This window comes from Salvelinus sp. IW2-2015, linkage group LG8, assembly GCF_002910315.2.
Source record: "Salvelinus sp. IW2-2015 linkage group LG8, ASM291031v2, whole genome shotgun sequence".
Lineage (NCBI taxonomy): Eukaryota > Metazoa > Chordata > Actinopteri > Salmoniformes > Salmonidae > Salvelinus > Salvelinus sp. IW2-2015.
The window spans coordinates 39455486-39475094 of NC_036848.1; the positions used below are offsets into that span (position 1 = coordinate 39455486).

The 19609-nt window shown below is 43.6% G+C and overlaps 1 protein-coding gene across 1 annotated transcript in view; it reads left to right on the plus strand.

The window, feature by feature from the left end:
• Window positions 1-1068: 1068 nt before the first annotated feature.
• shisa8b (shisa family member 8b) overlaps window positions 1069-19609 on the plus strand; it is a 43542-nt gene continuing 25001 nt past the window's right edge. The window contains exons 1-3 of the mRNA XM_070444918.1: window positions 1069-1753; window positions 2072-2179; window positions 12476-12594. Of these exons, the coding sequence (XP_070301019.1) occupies window positions 1125-1753; window positions 2072-2179; window positions 12476-12594 (856 nt within the window). The 5' untranslated portion in view covers window positions 1069-1124. The remainder of the gene's footprint in view (window positions 1754-2071; window positions 2180-12475; window positions 12595-19609) is intronic.

Here is a 19609-nt window from a genome sequence, read left to right on the forward strand (position 1 = left end):
TCTCTCTCTCTCTCTCTCTCTCTCTCTGCTCTCTCTCTCTCTCTCTCTCTCTCTCTGCTCTCTCTCTCATCTCTCTCTCTCCTCTCTCTCGCTCTCTCTCTCTCTCTCTCTCTCTCTCCTCTCTCTCTCTCTCTCTCTCTCTCTCTCTCTCTCTCTCTTCTCTCTCTCCTCTCTCTCTCTTCTCTCGTCTTATCCCCACTGTCTTGCTTTCCTCTCTCTCTCTCCTCTCGCTTCTGTTCATTGTGTTGAGCAGAGGGGATTGAATTTGGCTCCTGAACTGTTACGTTTTCACAGAGCTCAGAGCGAGTCGCATTCAACAGCACACACACACTCTCACACACACACTCTCACACACACCCACTCGCGCACACACACACACACGCGCGCACACAGGGAGGATTGTCAGCAAGCGCAGCGCGGTGCTCTGTGGGATTGCAACCACAAGTGGACTGGTCTGGTCTGGACCTCCAAGCCACCCTCAAACACTGAGCTAGGAGGAGGAACAGGGAAACACTGCTTTAACGAGAGGAGAGGTCGCCTGTGGTGGACAAAGCTGCTACAAAACTACTTGGGGAATGGAAAAAACATAAGGAAAAATACAAACTCCTTTACCCTATAAAGAAAAATTATGAGTAAAGTTTGTGGTTAATTGTTCATGGAATATACCCTGGTATATTGAAACTGCTGCTTTCTCTAAAGGCAATTTCAAAAGACAAAGGTAAGACAAACCTACTACGATGGTTCAGAGGATTTTAGTCCAGAGCATCAGATATTTTAGCTATTTTGCACTGTTCTGAGTAACCGGCATGCTTGTACCAAAACAAAAATGTAAAATCTACAAACACTCTCTGTCTGTTCCCATTATTCATAAATCGCATATGTGAGTGATTGAACTGTGGGTGAACCTTTCAATTATGTTGAAAAACTATGGAACGTCAGTTAGTATTCGTTTGTTTGAGAGACAGGAACCACATACTTTAGATTTTTGGACTATTAGATTTTTCTTTGTTGTTTCTCCCCAAACTTGTTGTTCTGTCTCTGACTACAAGCCCTGCTCTGAGACTTTGACCTCTGGTCTGACCCACCAWAGAGGACTGTTCTAAAGCCTCAGCTTGGCACTGAGGATGGGGTGTACCATGGCAGCTTGCCCCCTGTCCTGCCTCCTCCTCATCCTATCCTTCATCCTGACGGGGCCCAGCCTGGCCCAGGACCTCACCAGCTCCACCACCACTGACCCGGACACTGTCCAAACCCAGACAGCCAATCAGACAGCTCCGATGATCCCCACCATGACGGAGCCCGTCACCACGCTAGTAACCACAGAGTTCAGTGGCGTGTCGACGCCCAGCGGCGACATCGCGGATGATGAGGATGCCATCCCTACCAAAGGCACCCGTTGCCAAGGTTACTACGATGTGATGGGCCAGTGGGACCCACCTTTCAACTGCAATATGGGTGTTTTCCTGTACTGCTGTGGCACCTGCTTCTACCGCTTCTGCTGCCAATTCAGAGGGCAGCGGCTCGACCAGAGCATCTGCTCAAACTATGACACACCCATCTGGGCCAACACGGGCAAGCCCATCACCACGGTGACCGAGGGCCATGGCAACCAGGAGAGAGACCGCACCCATATGATTGTATACATCATCTGTGGAGTGGTGGCCATCATGGTGCTGGTGGGCATCTTCACCAAGCTGGGCCTGGAGAAGAGCAGGGGATCGGCAGGGGCGCAGAACGACCTCAGCAACTCCAGGTGAGGGAGAGTGTGTGTGTGTGTGTGTGTGTGTGTGTGTGTGTGTGTGTGTGTGTGTGTGTGTGTGTGTGTGTGTGTGTGTGTGTGTGTGTGTGTGTGTGTGTGTGTGTGTGTGTGTGTGTGTGTGTGTGTGTGTGTGTGTGTGTGTGTGTGTGTGTGTGTGTGTGTGTGTGTGTGTGTGTGTGTGTGTGTGTGCGTCAAAATTTCACAAACTTGTTCAGGAAGCTACCTGATCACTTTAGCCAGTATTGTAATTACATTCATGTTGAATATTGAAGGTAACTGCAGGGTGATGTTGTGTTTACCAACAATCTTTAGGGAATATGACCTGCTCCAGAAAGTGAGAGGGAGAGAGAGAGAGCGAGGAGAAGAAAGGCACAAAGGAAAAGAGACAAAGAGAGGAAGGAGATCACAATATGGCCAGAGGTACAGTATAGTAATCTATAGATATCAAGCAAAATCTGTTTACAGTACAAGCCAAAAATTACGCATATACTTATCAAAACAAAACATTGAGGGGAAGTTTCAAGTATTCCAAATAATGTATCATATTCCCCAATAGCTACAGTATGTACATCACATGACTTCTCATTCAGGCTTCATCTCACTGTACAGCGTTTTAGCCAGCGTCAGTCAGGTTAAATATCTGGTTCAGTGTTGGAGCAGAACCTCATGGACATCATTACTGAAACACTGCTGTGCTACATGGTGTCAACTCTCCCTCCTTTAATCAGTTTTCCTGTTGTCTTTCCTCCTCCTTATCTCGCTTTCTTTTGTATTACACCTTTCTCTCCTCTCTTCCGGCAGCCCTTGGGTTTTTGAGGTAATCAACGGAGGCAGGGCTGCAGGGGAGAAGAGATTTCGCCCCATCAGAATCTTTCTCTCTCTCTCTCCCTCTCCCTCTCCCTCTTTCTCTCTCTCTCTCCCTCTCCCTCTCCCTCTCCCTCTCCCTCTCCCTCTCTCTCTCTCTCTTTCAAACTCCCTTTCTTTGTGTTGTTTTCCCCCCCATTTCTCTCCCTTTCACGCTTTCTCTCCCTTTCACACTTTCTCTCCCTTTGTCCTTTTCCCTCTCTCCTCCACTTCCCCTCTATCGCTGCCTTCGACTGCTGACTTATGTTGCCTCTTTTACAGTAATGTCTATATTAGCCAATAGTTAATAACTCCGCCATGGTTTCATATAACTCCACCTAGCCAATATTGAGATATGGAAATCTTCTAATGACCTCAATGATCCCCCTGTCATAAAAAAGTTTTTAAAATACATTTAATAAATAAATAAAAAGCCCAAAGTAATGTTTTTATTTCTCTCTGAAATCCACGTATATGCAGTAGTTATCCCGCAGGGAGTGAACAGTTGCTCTCGTACGAGGCCGTCTACATCTTCAGTTTGGATAAATATTCCCAGGATTTAATGTTTTTCAGAGGTTAACACCTCTCAAAAATAGAACGCTCCCCGACTATATACACTCCTCGGCTGATTAACACTTCTTAACAGATTAACTGCCCTGGCCAGATTAGACTCGCACAGATTAAATAAACTTCTCTCAGATTACTGGAATACTGTCGCTACTCGTCGTTATTACTCCTGGCTGGTCTAGCTGTGTAGCTTTAGAGGCCAACTCATTTCTACACAGACCATTTTGTCCATCTCTCTCTCTCGCTCTCTCTCTCTTCCTTTCTGTCTCCCTCTTTCGGCAACAGGCACACTGCAGTGCTGCTCTATAGGGCCCTTATTAGACCAGCATGGGGTGTCTGTCTCTCACATCTGGTAGTCAGCTTCTACCAGGGCAGGTGTTAGTTCATTACTCCTCTCAATCCCCCTCTAAAACCTCACAGCAGTTAGCAGTGTACGGTCCATCACACACTGCTCCAATTCTTGATTCCCAAAGGACAGAATGTGCCACTCTACCCGCCCCCAGGTGATGCATGTCGAATCTAATGGAAGATATCAACTGGAAGGGACTTAAAACAAACAACAATGACATTCATCCTAAAAGGCATCATGCCTGACATACTGTATAGTGATTTATAGTTCAATTAACAACAAGAATGATGATACTGACGTTTAGGTTGTGGTAGTGCATGGTTCAGATCACAACATTCAGAGGACACGGGCCCCAGGCATGATAGCATGGCTAACAGTATCCACTTTACACCACCATGGGTGAGAATTAACATGGGGAAGAGAGAGGCCTGGTGTGGTGGTCCATTGATCTGATCTAAGTGTGTGTGTGTGTGCATGCATGTGCCTGTGCGCGCGCCCGCGCATGTTGGTGTGAGAGGGACACACGGCAAGCCATTGGCCCTTTAGATATCATGTTATATAACCTGGGACTAAGATGGCTTCTAAAAGGGCTTGACCCTTGTTATACTGCTATGTCCTTCAATAAGGCAAATAAACAATAGAAATGTCCGAAAATAAACCTCAACAAATGTAATTGCTTTCCCAATTCCCACTCTACATTCTTCTTTGATGAGCTACACCTTTTATGTCGCCTTTCCTTTGCTGCTGAGTTTCAATGTGACTTTCAGTATTTTGTTGTAAAAAAAAAAAGACTAAAAAAAGATGAAATCGTAAAACACCCCTTTCCTGCAGTCAAATTACCAAATTGCCATCTAGTGGCCTCATGGGTGGAATGTTACAAATCTTTTTCATAATTTTATAATTAATAAGCATTGTTTCAAAAAACCTGTCGAAACTCCAGTGTTTCTATGTCAAACGTCTTTGTAATATTCCAGTCTTCCGTGATGTACAGTATATACAGTGTAATATCTGACATAGTACAGGTGTCTTCTTTGTTTTAAGCCTAGAACCATATATTTACCTGATTTGTTTGATATTAATAGTTAACGATTATATACTTGACATTTCTGTTCTATTAATGCTGTGTTTCTGTAAAGGGATGGTTTCCACTCTAGCTTCCTGCAGTTAGTCTGGGCGTATGGTCAAGTAAATGGGTTTTCCTTGAGATACCTTAAGCTGACAATGACTTGGTTATAAAAACCTAAAGCTGGCATTCCATAGACAAGATGTGGTGTGTGACCCTGGAAGAGTTTTGAACAATCCCTCATTGTCTCATCTTCCTGTCATCTGGGAAACTAAGCCGGATTGGGGGTAAAACAACATCCGTACGGATAACCAGGAGATGAACCAAGGTGGTTTATGATGCCCCCCGATCCGCATGGGAGGGGTGGAACTAGCCCTGACTAAGCATTTTTAGGTCTCCTATATTTTAAAAAACATATATTTATCCTTTATTTAACTAGGCAAGTCAGTTAAGAACACATTCTTATTTACAATGACGGCCTAGGAACAGTGGGTTAACTGCCTTGTTCAGGGGCAGAACGACAGATGTTTACCTTTCGGTTACTGGCCCAACACTCTAACCACTAGGCTACCTGTTTTTTCATTATCAGTTAGGCTGCTCGGCCCAACAGTCAAGAGTGTTGTGTTGACTAGTCTCAATATTGCAATAATTAATCAATATTAAATAAAGACGATTGTTTGAAGAAATGATAAAGCCTCTCTCGGTATGAATTTCCACGACACAACCCAAAGGAAGATGCAGACAGACAGACAGGCCTCCTTCTTCCTCTATCCTATCCCTCTATCATTCAGCTTTCCTTCAGAGTTGGTTTAGGTTTGCTATGAGTGCTCTCTGATTTTATACACCCCTCTCCATCCATTCATCCTAGTCCAGCTGTGATGGATACTTAGTGACATTTACCTTCCCCTGACCTCCTCCTCGGGCTCTCCCTCTCACCCCTGGACAGACACACATGAGGGTCACTGCTCATTGACTCAGCTCCAAGGGGTTGAATTCTCATGTTACCATTTTTTTCTGAATATCACAACATGGAGCAGAATTGGATGTAAGGCAAGCTAGATACCACGCTGTCAGGGAAACCAACATCAGGGGACTCTGTTGTGAGGCAAGAAAGAGAGAAAGTGTTGAGGTAGTATTAATGAATCATCTGTGCCCAGACCTGCCGCTAGTTATAGCATATAGTGACCATGTATCCTGTGTTTGGCTGTCCATAGAAGACAGGTTAGTGTGCTTGTGAGTTTTAAAGCCGTTTCCCGTGTGGTTCTGCCTGGATGCCACTGCATGTTTTATGCCCAATTCCAAATCGATTTTTAACCTCTAACACCTCAGCACTTGTTTGGATCTGAAAAGATTGGATAGATAATATACAGGTTTAAACAGTATTTCCTGGAATCCTGTGTGTTTCTGAATGCCACTGAATGTTTTTAATTATCAATTCCATATGGAACCCTAGCTTCTACCTTCTGAGCACTTGTTTAGATCTGCGTACCATTAGGCAGTAGCATTGGGCAGCGTGCCCAATATGATATTACAAATGCTAAAACCAATCTATTATTTTTAAATGAAGACTATAGAAATGATGGATAGGGGTCGATTTGTAATTGGTTATTGGTGTTCCCAAGGTTTCTCTGAATGGGTGTACATGTTCCCATATGGCCGTAGAGTGCCACTAGGTGTATGTGAGCACTGTAACGATAATCCAAACTGACAGGGCATTCTGAGTGAGATTTAACTGCATTGTTGATAGAGGGATGGAGAGGGGGAAATTAAGAGAGCGCTAGTGGGAAAGAAAAAGGAAAAGGGAGATAAAGGGAGAAAGAGATGAAGGGAGGGTAAGAGAGAAAGATGGGGAAAGGGAGAGAGGGAGAAATATGGAGAGGGAAAGAGAAAGGGAGAAAGGCTGCGATGTACAGAGCGAAAGGGAGAGAGAGGCAGAGTGAGAGTGACATCACAAAGCATTGGGGCTGACGCAGAAAGAGAGGTTAAGCATTGTTTTGGGAAAAGGTCAGCTGAGGTGACACATTCATAAACATACAAACGCGAGAACACATACACACCCCTTCACAACTCATCAAGGCCTAATTTGTTTGCTGTAGTCTCCTTCCTGTCCATTGTTCTCTCGTTACTCTGTGCTCATCACCATCACAAGCACGCCAATTTCAACAATTCACATGACATTATTCACACCGATTCCAAATCCAGGCCAGGGTAAACCCAAAGTGCTCCATTGAAGTCTATGATAATAGTGCTGAAACTTAGAGTTTCCAGATATTTTCATTGAGAATATGGTTCATGAAGTCAAGGAGAAAGGACATCTATGCTTTTGAAACTGCACACAGAGTTAATAAAATGAGAAATTACATTAGTACTTTTTGGGGGGGTAATTATAAAAAAACAACATTATTGTGATTCATCAGAGGTACTGCAGCACCCTCAGCACCCCTACTTCCCGTGGCTATACTTTGTTAATTATTGTATTTTTTATCTCTGAAGACTATCCAACTGTGCAGTTTCACAAAAATTCTGAATCTATGTACATTTTACGGACACAGTGTAACGGTTGTCGTCGGTGGAAGGAGAGGACCAAAGCGCAGCGTGGTTAGTGTTCATCTTATTTAATAATAATCCAAAACTGAACACTTCAAATACAAAACAACAAAGAAAAAAACGAAACAGTTCTGTCTGGTGCAGACACACAAAGACTGAAAATAACCACCCACAAAACCCAACAGAAAACAGGCTACCTAAATATGGTTCCCAATCAGGGACAACGATTGACAGCTGCCTCTGATTGAGAACCATATCAGGCCAAACACAGAAATAGAAAATCATAGAAAAACTAACATAGACAACCCACCCAACTCACGCCCTGACCATACTAAAATAAAAGACAAAACAAAGGAATTAAGGTCAGAACGTGACACACAGTATATTTAGTTAATTAGTTATCTTGTTTTTAACCCCTTCCATCTATCTCTGAACACCATCCAGTTTTGATTTCTATTTGCCATATATTTTTCAACTGTGCTGTGATGTTTCACAAAAGATGTTAACCTTTCTATTCTCATAGTTTCTACAGATTGTAAATTAAAGATAAACATTTTTGCTAAGAATATTATTATATTATTGATCAATATTATTGCTTTTCAAATCACCCAGTAGTGCTATTTGCAGAGGTAGCTCCAGGTAAATGTTTCAATTCTTCAGCCATTCCTGAACCTGTGACTAAAAACAAGAAACAACCCATATGGACAGTACCAAAACAAATGATCTAATGATTCTGGCTCTTCACAGCGAAATGGTGGTGTCTCCCATATATATATAACATTCTATTAGTTGCAATAATTTTTTATAATCATTGAATAAAAATAAAAAAATGTTACCAATTTTGGTCTTTAATGCAGGGCCGACAGACAAGTTCTTTACTTTCTCCCCCTTCTACTTGCCTCTTCCATTTTTGCTTTAATGCTGCAGTTAGTTGGTTGTAATTTTGGATAGAGCAGACATTTCCATATATTTTTGTTAGCTGCATGTGTGACATAACTCCACCAGTCCTATTTATGATATGCTAGTACATTACTTTACAGGGCTAGATTCCCTTATCATTAGAGTGGGGACTGTGCTGGGCTGGAAGCTGTGGTGGTGAATGACGAAGAGTAGGACTGAATGTTGCTAATTAGCCATCTTCCTTCCTGATATGGGAGGAGGGATAATTGATTGTTACACAACATTAGGAGACTCTCCTTGTAATTCGATATGATGCGCTTTCACTACAAAGGATTAGCGATGATATCACGAAAGCTCTGACGCAGGAAGTCAGATATAAGAGGCTATAGATACAGAGGCTACGTCCCAAATGGCACTCTATTCCCTATATAGAGCACTACTTTTGACCACGGGGTATGATCAAAAGCAATGCACTATATAGGGGATAGGGTGCCATTTGGCACGCATACAGAGACTGTACTGTATGTAGGCTGGGCTACGTGTCCTCGGTGATGCTCAATGCTGTGACCTTCCCTGCGCTCGAGGAGAAAGACATAATTCTATTGTTTCTCATTGACAGCAAGACGGCCATGTCTTTAATAACTGAATGACTCTTGTGATGTTATCATGAAGTTACTGGGATTCAAGTGGAATGGAGGATTATACCCTATGTTTTGTTTCTCACCTCCATGATCTTAAAGATACTGTATTGTTTTGATTTAATAGACAAACGCATTGCAGGCTGAGTCCCAAATGAGTGGGCAGTAATGATTCACATCCCCTGTTTCAATTTATTAACTGTTTTTTTTATCCCGTACTGATGGCCAGCATCTACCTTACCGTAGTCATTTAATTATAATTTCATCCTAATTTACATCAAACACACATTAGGCTAGTAGGAAAAGGATGACCGAGCATGCCCCCATTCTCATCGAAGGGGCTGTAGTGGAGCAGGTTGAGAGCTTCAAGTTCCTTGGTGTCCACATCACCAACAAACTTACATGGTCCAAGCCCACCAAGACAGTCGTGAAGAGGGCACGACAAAGCCTATTCCCCCTCAATAAACTAAAAAGATTTGACATGGGTACTGAGGTCCTCAAAAGGTTCTACAGCTGCAACATCGAGAGCATCCTGACTGGTTGCATCACTGCCTGGTACGGCAATTGCTCGGCCACTACAGAGGGTAGTGCGTACGTCCCCGTACATCACTGGGGCTAAGCTGCCTGCCATCCAGGACCTCTACACCAGGCGGTGTCAGAGGAAAGCCCTAAAAATTGTCAAAGACCCGAGCCACCCCAGTCATAGACTGTTCTCTCTACTACCGCATGGCAAGCGGTGCCGGAGTGCCAAGGATAGGACAAAAATGCTTCTCAACAGTTTTTACCCCCAAGCCATAAGACTCCTGAACAGATAATCAAATGGCTACCCGGACTATTTGCATTGTGTGCCCCCCCAACCCCTCTTATACGCTGCTGCTACTCTCTGTTTATCATATATGCATAGTCACTTTAACTTTACATTCATGTACGTACTACCTCAATTGGCCCGGCCAACCAGTGCCCCCGCACATTGGCTAACCGGGCTATCTGCATTGTGTCCCGCCACCCACCACCCGCCAACCCCTCTTTTACGCTACTGCTACTCTCTGTTTATCATATATGCATAGTCACTTTAACCATATCTACATGTACATACTACCTCAATCAGCCCGACTAACCGGTGCCTGTATATAGCCTCGCTACTGTTATAGTCTCGCTACTGTATATAGCCTCGCTACTGTTATAGCCTCGCTACTGTATATAGCCTCACTACTGTTATTTTTCACTGTCTTTTTTACTGTTGTTTTTATTTCTTTACATACCTAATACCTTTTTTGCACTGTTGGTTAGAGCCTGTAAGTAAACATTTCACTGTAAGGTCTACCTACACCTGTTGTATTCGGCGCACGTGACACATAAACTTTAATTTGATTTGATTAGTGTACATTTAGGATAAAACTTCCACATAGATAGAGCCTGAAATGGAAGTTCAATTTAGCCTCTATAAATGCCCTAAATGCCCAGAGATAAAAGCAGTTTTTTTGCAGATTAAAAGCCTTAATCAGCAAGTTGTTTAGTAGCGAGCCTAAAGAAGAGAGAACCAAGCCCTAGGCAGTCTCAGTCTAGTGAGTAAGAGACAACATGAGGTAGCGAGGGAACGACAATAATGTAGGTTTAGAAAGAGAAATAAAGTAAAAGAGAGTGACATTAGAGAGGGTGAGAGAGAAAGAGAGAATGGAATATTTTGAGATTTAGGTGGCTTGAAAGAGAGAAATGTTTTAATTAAAAATAATACCTTTATTAGCCCAGTAGTTACATAATTTGAGCACAATCTTACCGAAACCAAAAACTTACAACCAAGCCCCTATTTTTATCCACTGTACACAGAACCCTCTTGAAGCTCTACACCTCTGCAAAGTCCCCCAGGCGATTCACCAGTMTACTAGCCTAGAATACACTCAATTCTTCTGCTGCTCTGTCTTTCACTACACACTTTAGGCTGAGACTGCCATCGTTGAAGTCATTTGTCGTGACGAGGGGCACGAGTGGTGTTGTACAAAACAAAGTCATCAGCGATTGGTACTTTTTGGGGTATCTGTACTTTACTTTACTATTTATATTTTTGACAAGTTTTACTTTTACTTCAATACATTCCAAAATAAAATAATGTACTTTTTACTCCATACATTTTCTCTTACACCCAAAGTACTTGTTACATTTTGAATAGTAGGAAAGGAAAAATTAAACACAAATGCTTTGTTTGTAAATGATGTCTGAGTGTTGGAACATGCCCCTGGCTATCCGTAAATTAAAAAAGGAAAATGGTGCCGTCTGGTTTGCTTAATATAGGGAATTTTAAATGATTTATACTTTTACTTTTACTTTCAATACTTAAGTATATTTTAGCAATCATATTTACTTTTGATACTTAAGTATATTTAAAACCAAATACTTTTAGACTTTTACTCAAGTCGTTTTTTACTGGGTGACTTTACTTTTACTCAAGTATGACAATTGGGTACTTTTTCCACCACTGGGAAGGAGTCCCTGTAGACGAGACATTTTTTCCATCTGAAAACAGCCAGCTATCATGTCTGACATCAACATTGCTTCCCTCTCAGCATGCCACCACAGCACTCCCTAAGAATTTGGCTGTCCCACACACATATCACACCTACACACTGTCCCACTCAGCAGTTCCAATGGGCCGGGGCTCACTTTTTGGCAGCTCTAACACAGGAGTTCCCCTCTGGCTGGTTCTCTTACCGTGTGGTCGCAGTCCCTGATGTGCAGGGTGGAGGAGCACTATTCGGCAGCGGAGCGATACACTGAGCAGAACAGAGGCACCAGTGTGTGAATAATTGATCAATGTCAACTCTGTAAATTCAGTAAACTCAAAGAGAGAAAACATGTTTGTCTAAAGTGATGAGATTTCCCCCCTGAGATTGCTGGGGAGGTGGATTAGTTTATTCTGTTTGTCATTAGAAAAAGGGGTTTGGGAGTTTTTGTATGTGCGCATGTGTGCGTGCAGGTTTCTGCAAAGTCTGTTTTGTATAGAAACAGAGTTTGTAGAGCAAGAGAGTTGTTCATTCTATTAATCTCTCCCATTTGATATATGTCACATTGTCACCTCTCCCTCAGCTCACCCCTATGGAGTTCTGCTCTGTCCAGCTAGGGAGGGCAAATTCACCGTAGTACCCTTCCCGCATTTATACACATTCCTGGCACATAATGTACTGTACAGATAACCACAGCCCAGGGGAAGGTCAATCTATTCAGGAAAGTCCTCCCAGGAGAAGAGGAGAGCCCTGGCTCCCCACCCTTCCTGAGGTCTGGTTCCGTGGGACACAAACACACAGAGAAAGAGAGATGATGTCTTTCAGTACAGCAGTGTGTTCCCTTACACACAGCTCAATGACGTGACAGTGTGTTTTAGGGTATTTATGAGTGTGACACTGTGTGCCTGATAAAATTACACTCAATTAAAATGGCCCATTTTCAGTGTCACTCTCTCTGTCTCTGTCTCTCTCCCCCACCTCTCTCTCTCTCCCTCTCTCTCTCTCTCTCTCTCTCTCTCCAGATTATATTATCACACACTCAGCCCAATTCTCTGGCTCCTATCACTTTCTTCCATGTTCCCCTGCAGTGCTGCTGTTCTTATTTTTGGCTTTGACTAAGCCTACAGTCACACACAGTGGCCAGCTATGGGGAGTTATTTGCCCAGGAGTTTAGGGTTAGGACTTGGGTCGAATGCCTATAACCATGGGATCAGCTGGTACAATCCCCACTCACAGTTCCTACTCAATCACCACACATGTAGAGAGTCATTCTAAAGTCTAACTGTAATATGTGTGTCTGTCCATTCACAGGACCCTGACAGAGCTTCTGAAGCAGCCCAGAGGAGAGGTTAGCTCAGTGGACAGCACAATCACCAACCCCCCTATCGAAACCAACTACATCTCAGCTAGGATGCTACGTAGCCGCAGTGGTAAGCACAGCTACTCAGCACACACGCACAGTGGTGTAAAGCACTTAAGTAAAAATACTTTAAAGTACTACTTAAGTCGTTTTTTGGGGTACGTGTACTTTACTTTATTATTTATATTTTTGACTACTTTTACTTTTACTCCACCACATTCCTTAAGAAAATATTGTACTTTTTACTCCATACATTTTCCTTTACACTCAAAAGTACTCGTTACATTTTGAATGCTTAGCAGGTCAGAAAAATAGTCCAATTCACACAGTTATCAAGAGAACATCCCTAGTCATCTCTACTGCCTCTGATCTGACAGACTCACTAAACCGACATGCTTTGTTTGTAAATGACGTCTGAGTGTTGGAGTGTGCCCCTGGCTTTCTGTAAATTAGAAAAACCAGAAAATGGTACCATCTGGTTTGCTTAATATAGGGAATTTGAAAATATAAATTTTTTGATACTTAAGTATATTTTAAACCAAATACTTTTAGACTTTTACTCAAGTAGAATTTTACTGGGTGACTTTTACATTTACTTGAGTCATTTTCTATTAAGGTATCTTTATTTTTACTCAAGTATGACAGTTTTCCACCACTGCACAGGCACACACACACGCAACAAATTCTCTCACTGTACTTTTGCTTGGTGGAAAAACTTGACCAAACAGCCCCTTCTCTTCTCTTGCATCACTAAAGCAGCCAGACCAAACACTGCAGTTTCAGTGCTGCGTAAAACCTAGCTGACTCATTAGTGTAGTTACAGGATGAGGATCCAGGGGGCACTTATAACCCTGCACTCAAACACACTATGACTTATTCGAGGAATTCAGAGCGGAGCGCAACTCCGGATGTGTGTGAGAGAGAGAGAGAGCGAGAGACAGAGAGAGAGAGAGAGAGCGAGAGACAGAGAGGGGTGTGTGAGAGACAGGGGTGGTGGGGAGTGTTTGAACCAAGAGGCCCCCTACCTTTTCCCTCACCCCTCCAGCTGACTGTGCATCCATAGACCTAGGTTAGAGAGAACACACACATCACACACACACAAATGCGTACACACATCACACACACTGGTCTGCTCACACTCAATCCCCAAAAAACCTCAGACCAGCCACAGTCTTTTCTGTGATCCCCACTCAAAACACACACACAAACACATACACACATCAAGGATCTGTATTACTGTGTGTTGATGGAGGCCTTGGCTGTAGCACTAGAGATTGGACTTGGATCATCTGCGCAAATGCAGTTTAGTGGATTACACGCACACACACGGCACAGCGCTCCTCCAGCCTTGAGGATTTGGGCCGTCGGTGATGTATTATTTACGGTGAGAACTGTAGACTCCGCTAGGCTCACCAATCCCTCTTTTTACTCCTCTTTTCCCTCCTTTCTTCTTTCTAAAGGATTTCAGTTTGACACACCAGTGCTTCTGGTTTATAGTTCTGTCACTGCTCTAATCTCACTCTGTCTCAGAGTGTGGGATTGGCACAGTTGTCAGGCGAATTTAAAAGGTCTGGCTCTGAAGGTGATGTTGTTAAAATGCTGTGGTTTGAATAACCTCTGTCCTCTCAATTGACTGTTAAGGGTCATCCCTTTCTGTTTCTCACTTAGTTGAGTGGGACATTATAGCACATTATGGTGCTAAACAGTATTGGCTTTTCCAGTGGGGAGGGAAAGAGATGCTTTGATAAAAGAAAGAGATGCTTTGATAAAAGAAAGAGATGCGTTGATAAAAGAAAGAGATGCTTTGATAAAGAGAAAGAGAGCTTTGATAAAAGAAAGAGATGCTTTGATAAAAGAAAGAGATGCGTTGATAAAAGAAAGAGATGCTTTGATAATAAAGAAAGAGATGCTTTGGGAAAAGAAAGAGATGCTTTGGGAAAAGAAAGAGATGCTTTGGGAAAAGAAAGAGATGCTTTGATAAAAAAGAGACATGCTTTGATAAAAGAAAGAGATGCTTTGATAAAGAAAGAGATGCTTTGATAAGAAGAGATGCTTTGATAAAAGAAAGAGATGCGTTTGGGAAAGAAAGAGATGCTTTGGGAAAAGAAAGAGATGCTTTGATAAAAGAAAGAGATGCTTTGATAAAAGAAAGAGATGCTTTGGAAAAGAAAGAGATGCTTTGGGAAAAGAAAGAGATGCTTTGATAAAAGAAAGAGATGCTTTGATAAAAGAAAGAGATGCTTTGATAAAGAAAAGAGTGTTGATAAAGAAAGAGATGCTTTGGGAAAGAAGAAGATGCTTTGGGAAAAGAAAGAGATGCTTTGGGAAAAGAAAGAGATGCTTTGATAAAAGAAAGAGATGCTTTGATAAAAGAAAGAGATGCTTTGGGAAAAGAAAGAGATGCTTTGGGAAAAGAAAGAGATGCTTTGGGAAAAAGAAAGAGATGCTTTGATAAAAAAAAGATGCTTTGATAAAAAGAAAGAGATGCTTTGGGAAAAGAAAGAGATGCTTTGGGAAAAGAAAGAGATGCTTTGATAAAAGAAAGAGATGCTTTGGGAAAGAAAGAGATGCTTTGATAAAAGAAAGAGTGTTGATAAAGAAGAGATGCTTTGATAAAAGAAAGAGATGCTTTGATAAAAGAAAAGAGATGCGTTGATAAAAGAAAGAGATGCTTTGGAAAAGAAAGAAGATGCTTTGGGAAAAGAAGAGGATGCTTTGGGGAAAAAAGAGATGCTTTGGGAAGAAGAATGCTTTGAAAGAAAGATGCTTTGATAAAAGAAAGAGATGCTTTGATAAAAGAAAGAGATGCTTTGATAAAAGAAAGAGATGCGTTGATAAAAGAAAGAGATGCTTTGGGAAAAGAAAGAGATGCTTTGATAAAAGAAAGAGATGCTTTGATAAAAGAAAGAGATGCTTTGGGAAAAGAAAGAGATGCTTTGGGGAAAAGAAAGAGATGCTTTGATAAAAGAAGAGATGCTTTGATAAAAGAAAGAGATGCGTTGATAAAGAAAGAGATGCTTTGGGAAAAGAAAGAGATGCGTTGGAAAAAGAAAGAGATGCTTTGGGAAAAGAAAGAGATGCTTTGATAAAAGAAAGAGATGCTTTGATAAAAGAAGAGATGCTTTGGGAAAAGAAGAGATGCTTTGGGAAAGAAAGAGAATGCTTTGAATAAATAAAGAGATGCTTTGGGAAAAGAAAGAGATGCTTTGATAAAGAAGAGATGCTTTTGATAAAAGAAAGAGATGCTTTGATAAAAGAAAGAGATGCTTTGGGAAAAGAAAGAGATGCGTTGATAACAGAAAGAGATGCTTTGATAAAAGAAAGAGATGCTTTGGGAAAAGAAAGAGATGCTTTGGGAAAAGAAAGAGATGCTTTGGGAAAAGAAAGAGATGCTTTGGGAAAAGTAATGCCGCCTGCTCACTGACCAAGGAGTCAGATTTACGAAGCATTTTGCTCTGGGTGTAAAGTTTGCACCAGCTTTTTCAATAGGGGATAAAACCCCCAAAAACAAAGCTTATTATACTTCCTCTTAACCTTTATTTAGCCTTTTGGTCTGCCTTCAATATTTAATTCACTTAGAAAACTTGTGTCTACTGGTGTAAACTTTGCACCTGGTGCAAATGCTTAAGTTTGGCCCAAAAGCTTCATTTTCATTTAAGTGTAGAGCAGCTTATGATACTTTTGTGTATGTTTATGAACCTCTCTCAGTCCAAAGACAACATTAAAACACGTAGAACGTTGGTTAACGTAAGAAATGGATTGTTAAGAGAGGCCACAGAAGAAAAGGACAAAATGAACTAGTTATCAAACAGGAAATTACCTTGGGATAAGCATTTTCTCACGACACTCACCTCTCATGTCCTCTATCACGCAATAGCTCTTTCCCTCTCTATTCTGTCCATCTTTCTCTTTGTCTCTTTCTCTCTCTCTGCAACACTTATTTTTCACCCACATTTACCTTCCCTCTCTTTCTTAGTATCGTCATATTGGCTGATAACCTCCCATCTCCATCTCCATCTCCAGGCTCCAAAAAAGACAGACAGCTTGTTATTCTTATAAATGACAGATTTTAGCAGGGAGGGATTTGTAGCCCCCCCCCCCCCCTCCAGCCCTAAGGGAAGCACTCCAGTTAAATATATAAAAACCAGTCTCTCATAGGGACTGATCAAGTGTGAGTCTTCAAGCACAGAGGGGTGATGGGGAGTAGCACGGCTCTATATACAGGGCGGTAATAGGAGGTAGCAAGGTGTGTGTGTGTGTGTGTGTGTGTGTGTGTGTGTGTGTGTGTGTGTGTGTGTGTGTGTGTGTGTGTCGCTATGCCTGCCACACTAGTGAAGCTCAAATGGCCAATGTGAAACTACACTGCTCTCAAAGTAGTACAGACGCATTAGGGCCAGCCATACACACACACACTCTCTCGTGTCTTACAGACGTCAGACATCCCGTTATGTACTCTCCTCTTTATCACCCTCCCTAAGGCACAAAATACTCTTTAATGTAACATTACAAACACACACACACATGTGCTTGCTTGCTCGTCTCAGCAGTCTCTTAGTGTTTCACGGCTATGAACACACACAATAGCTGGGTATTGGGAGCAGGTTGTACTATGGGTAAGTGTGTTCAGAATGAGGCACAAACACACCTCTGGGCCTCTTGTGTAATAACCATGTAATATCCAATGTATTATCAGTCCTGTTACTGTTCTGAAGGATCATGCCATCTCACCAATTCCCTAATCACCCTTTGGACACGCCGGCTCTCCGGCAAACTCACCACACCTGAACTCACTCTGATAATCACCATTCCTCTCCTTTCCTCACCTATATAAGCAGCTAGTTTTATATCAGTGTTTGTAGTGGCATGGGGCGGCCCAAGTCCTTATTCGATTTCCTTTGTTGTGCTTACCGGACTCTAAAGTAAGTGCCTTTTATGTATATAGAGAATTGTATAATGCTAATGCTAACTTTCTAGCCGGTACGTTTATTTGCCAATCAGTTTATGATGCTATACTTTCCTTAGAAAGTATTCCTTCCTTCCTTTGTTTTATATATCCTGAGTTCCATAGATATTACCCCAACCAGAAGCCATGGATTACAGGCAACATTCGCACCAAGCTAAAGCTGTTGCTTTCAAAGAGCAGGACTTTTTTCTTACTTTTATTTAACTAGGCAAGTCAGTTAAGAACAAATTCTTGTTTTCAATGACGGCCTTGGAACAATGGGTTAACTGCCTAGTTCAGGGGCAGAACGACAGATTTTTACCTTGTCAGCTTGTGGATTCGATCTTGCAACGTTTCGGTTACTATTCCAACTTCCACGATCGTCATAAGGATTGGACCAAGATGCAGCGTGGTATGTTTCCATCCTTTTATTTGGAATAGAAAACTCAAAGGGAAAAAAAACAATAAAGCGAACAAACGAAACGTGAAGCTCAAAAAAGTGCACACAGGCAACTACACATAGACAAGATTCCACAAAGCACAATATGGAAATAGCTACCTAAATATGATCCCCAATCAGAGACAACGATAAACAGCTGCCTCTGATTGGGAACCATACCAGGCCAACATAGACATATAATTCCCCTAGATAACCCACCCTTAATCACACCCCAACCTAACCAACATAGAGAATAAAAGCTCTCTATAGTCAGGGCGTGACAGTACCTCCCCCCAAAGGTGCGGACACCGACGGCAAAACCTGACTCAATAGGGGAGGGTCCGGGTGGGCATCTACCGTCGGGGGCGGCTCCGGTGCGGGGCGAATTTCCCACTCCGCTCGTGGATACGTCATCGGAGGAACCGGACCGTGGATCGTCGCCGGAGGAACCGGAACGTGGTTCGTCGCTGGGGACTCCGGACCGTAGATCGTCGCTGGGGACTCCGGACCGTAGATCGTCGCTGGGGACTCCGGACCGTAGATCTGTCATCGGGGACTCCGGCCCGTGTTTGTCGGCCGGGGACTCCGGACCGTAGATCGTCATCGGGACTCCGGACCGTGGGTTGTCGCCGGGGACCCGGACGTAGATCGTTCGCCGGTGGCTCCGAGCTGAGGCTCTGAAAGCAGATGTCGCTGGATGTACGACGTGGACGTCCAGAGGTTCCGGACTGTGGACCGTCTCAGGAGGTTCCGGACTGTGACGTCTTTGGAGGTTCCGACTGTGGACCGTGTTGGAGGTTCCGGACTGTGGACCGGTGAGGTCGGACTGTGAAACGTCGCTGGAAGCTCTGGACTGGGAACTGTCGCCGGAAGCTTTGGACTGGGAACTGTCGCCGGAAGCTCTGGACTGGGAACTTTCGCCGGAAGCTCTGGATTGGGAACTGTCGCCGGAAGCTCTTGGACTGGAACTGTTGAAGAAAGCTCTGGACTGGGAACTGTCTCCGGAAGCTCTGGACTGGGAACTGTCGCCGGTAGCTCTGGACTGGAACTGTCGCCGGAAGCTCTGGACTGGGAACTGTCGCCGGAAGCTCTAGACTATTGGAGGCGCACTGGAGCCTAATGCATGGGACCGGTACAGGTGGTACCGGGCTGGGACACGCACCTCAGGGCGAGTGCGGGAGGAGGCACAGGATGTACTGGATTGTGGAGGCGCACTGGAGGCCTGATGTGTAGGACCGTACAGGTGGCACCGGGCTGATGCACGCACCTCAGGGCGAGTGCGAGGAGGAGGCCAGGACGTACTGGACTGTGGAGGCGCACTGGAGCCTGATGCGTGGGACCGGTACAGGTGGCACCGGTCTGATGACACGCACCTCAGGGCGAGTGCGGGGAGGAGGCACAGGACGTCCTGAGACTGTGGAGGCGCACTGGAGGCCTGATGCGTGAACCGACAGGTGGCACCGGGCTGATGACACGCACCTCAGGGCGAGTGCGGGGAGGAGGCACAGGACGCCTGGACTGTGGAGGCACACTGGAGGTCTAGAGCGTAGAGCTGGCACAAGCCGTCCAGGCTGGATGCTCACTTTAGCCCGGCAAGTGCGGGCGCTGGCACAGGACGCACTGGGCTGTGAAAGCGCACTGGCGACATCTGCGTAGAGCCGGCGCAGGATATCCCTGGACCGAGGAGGCTACTGGAGACCAGGA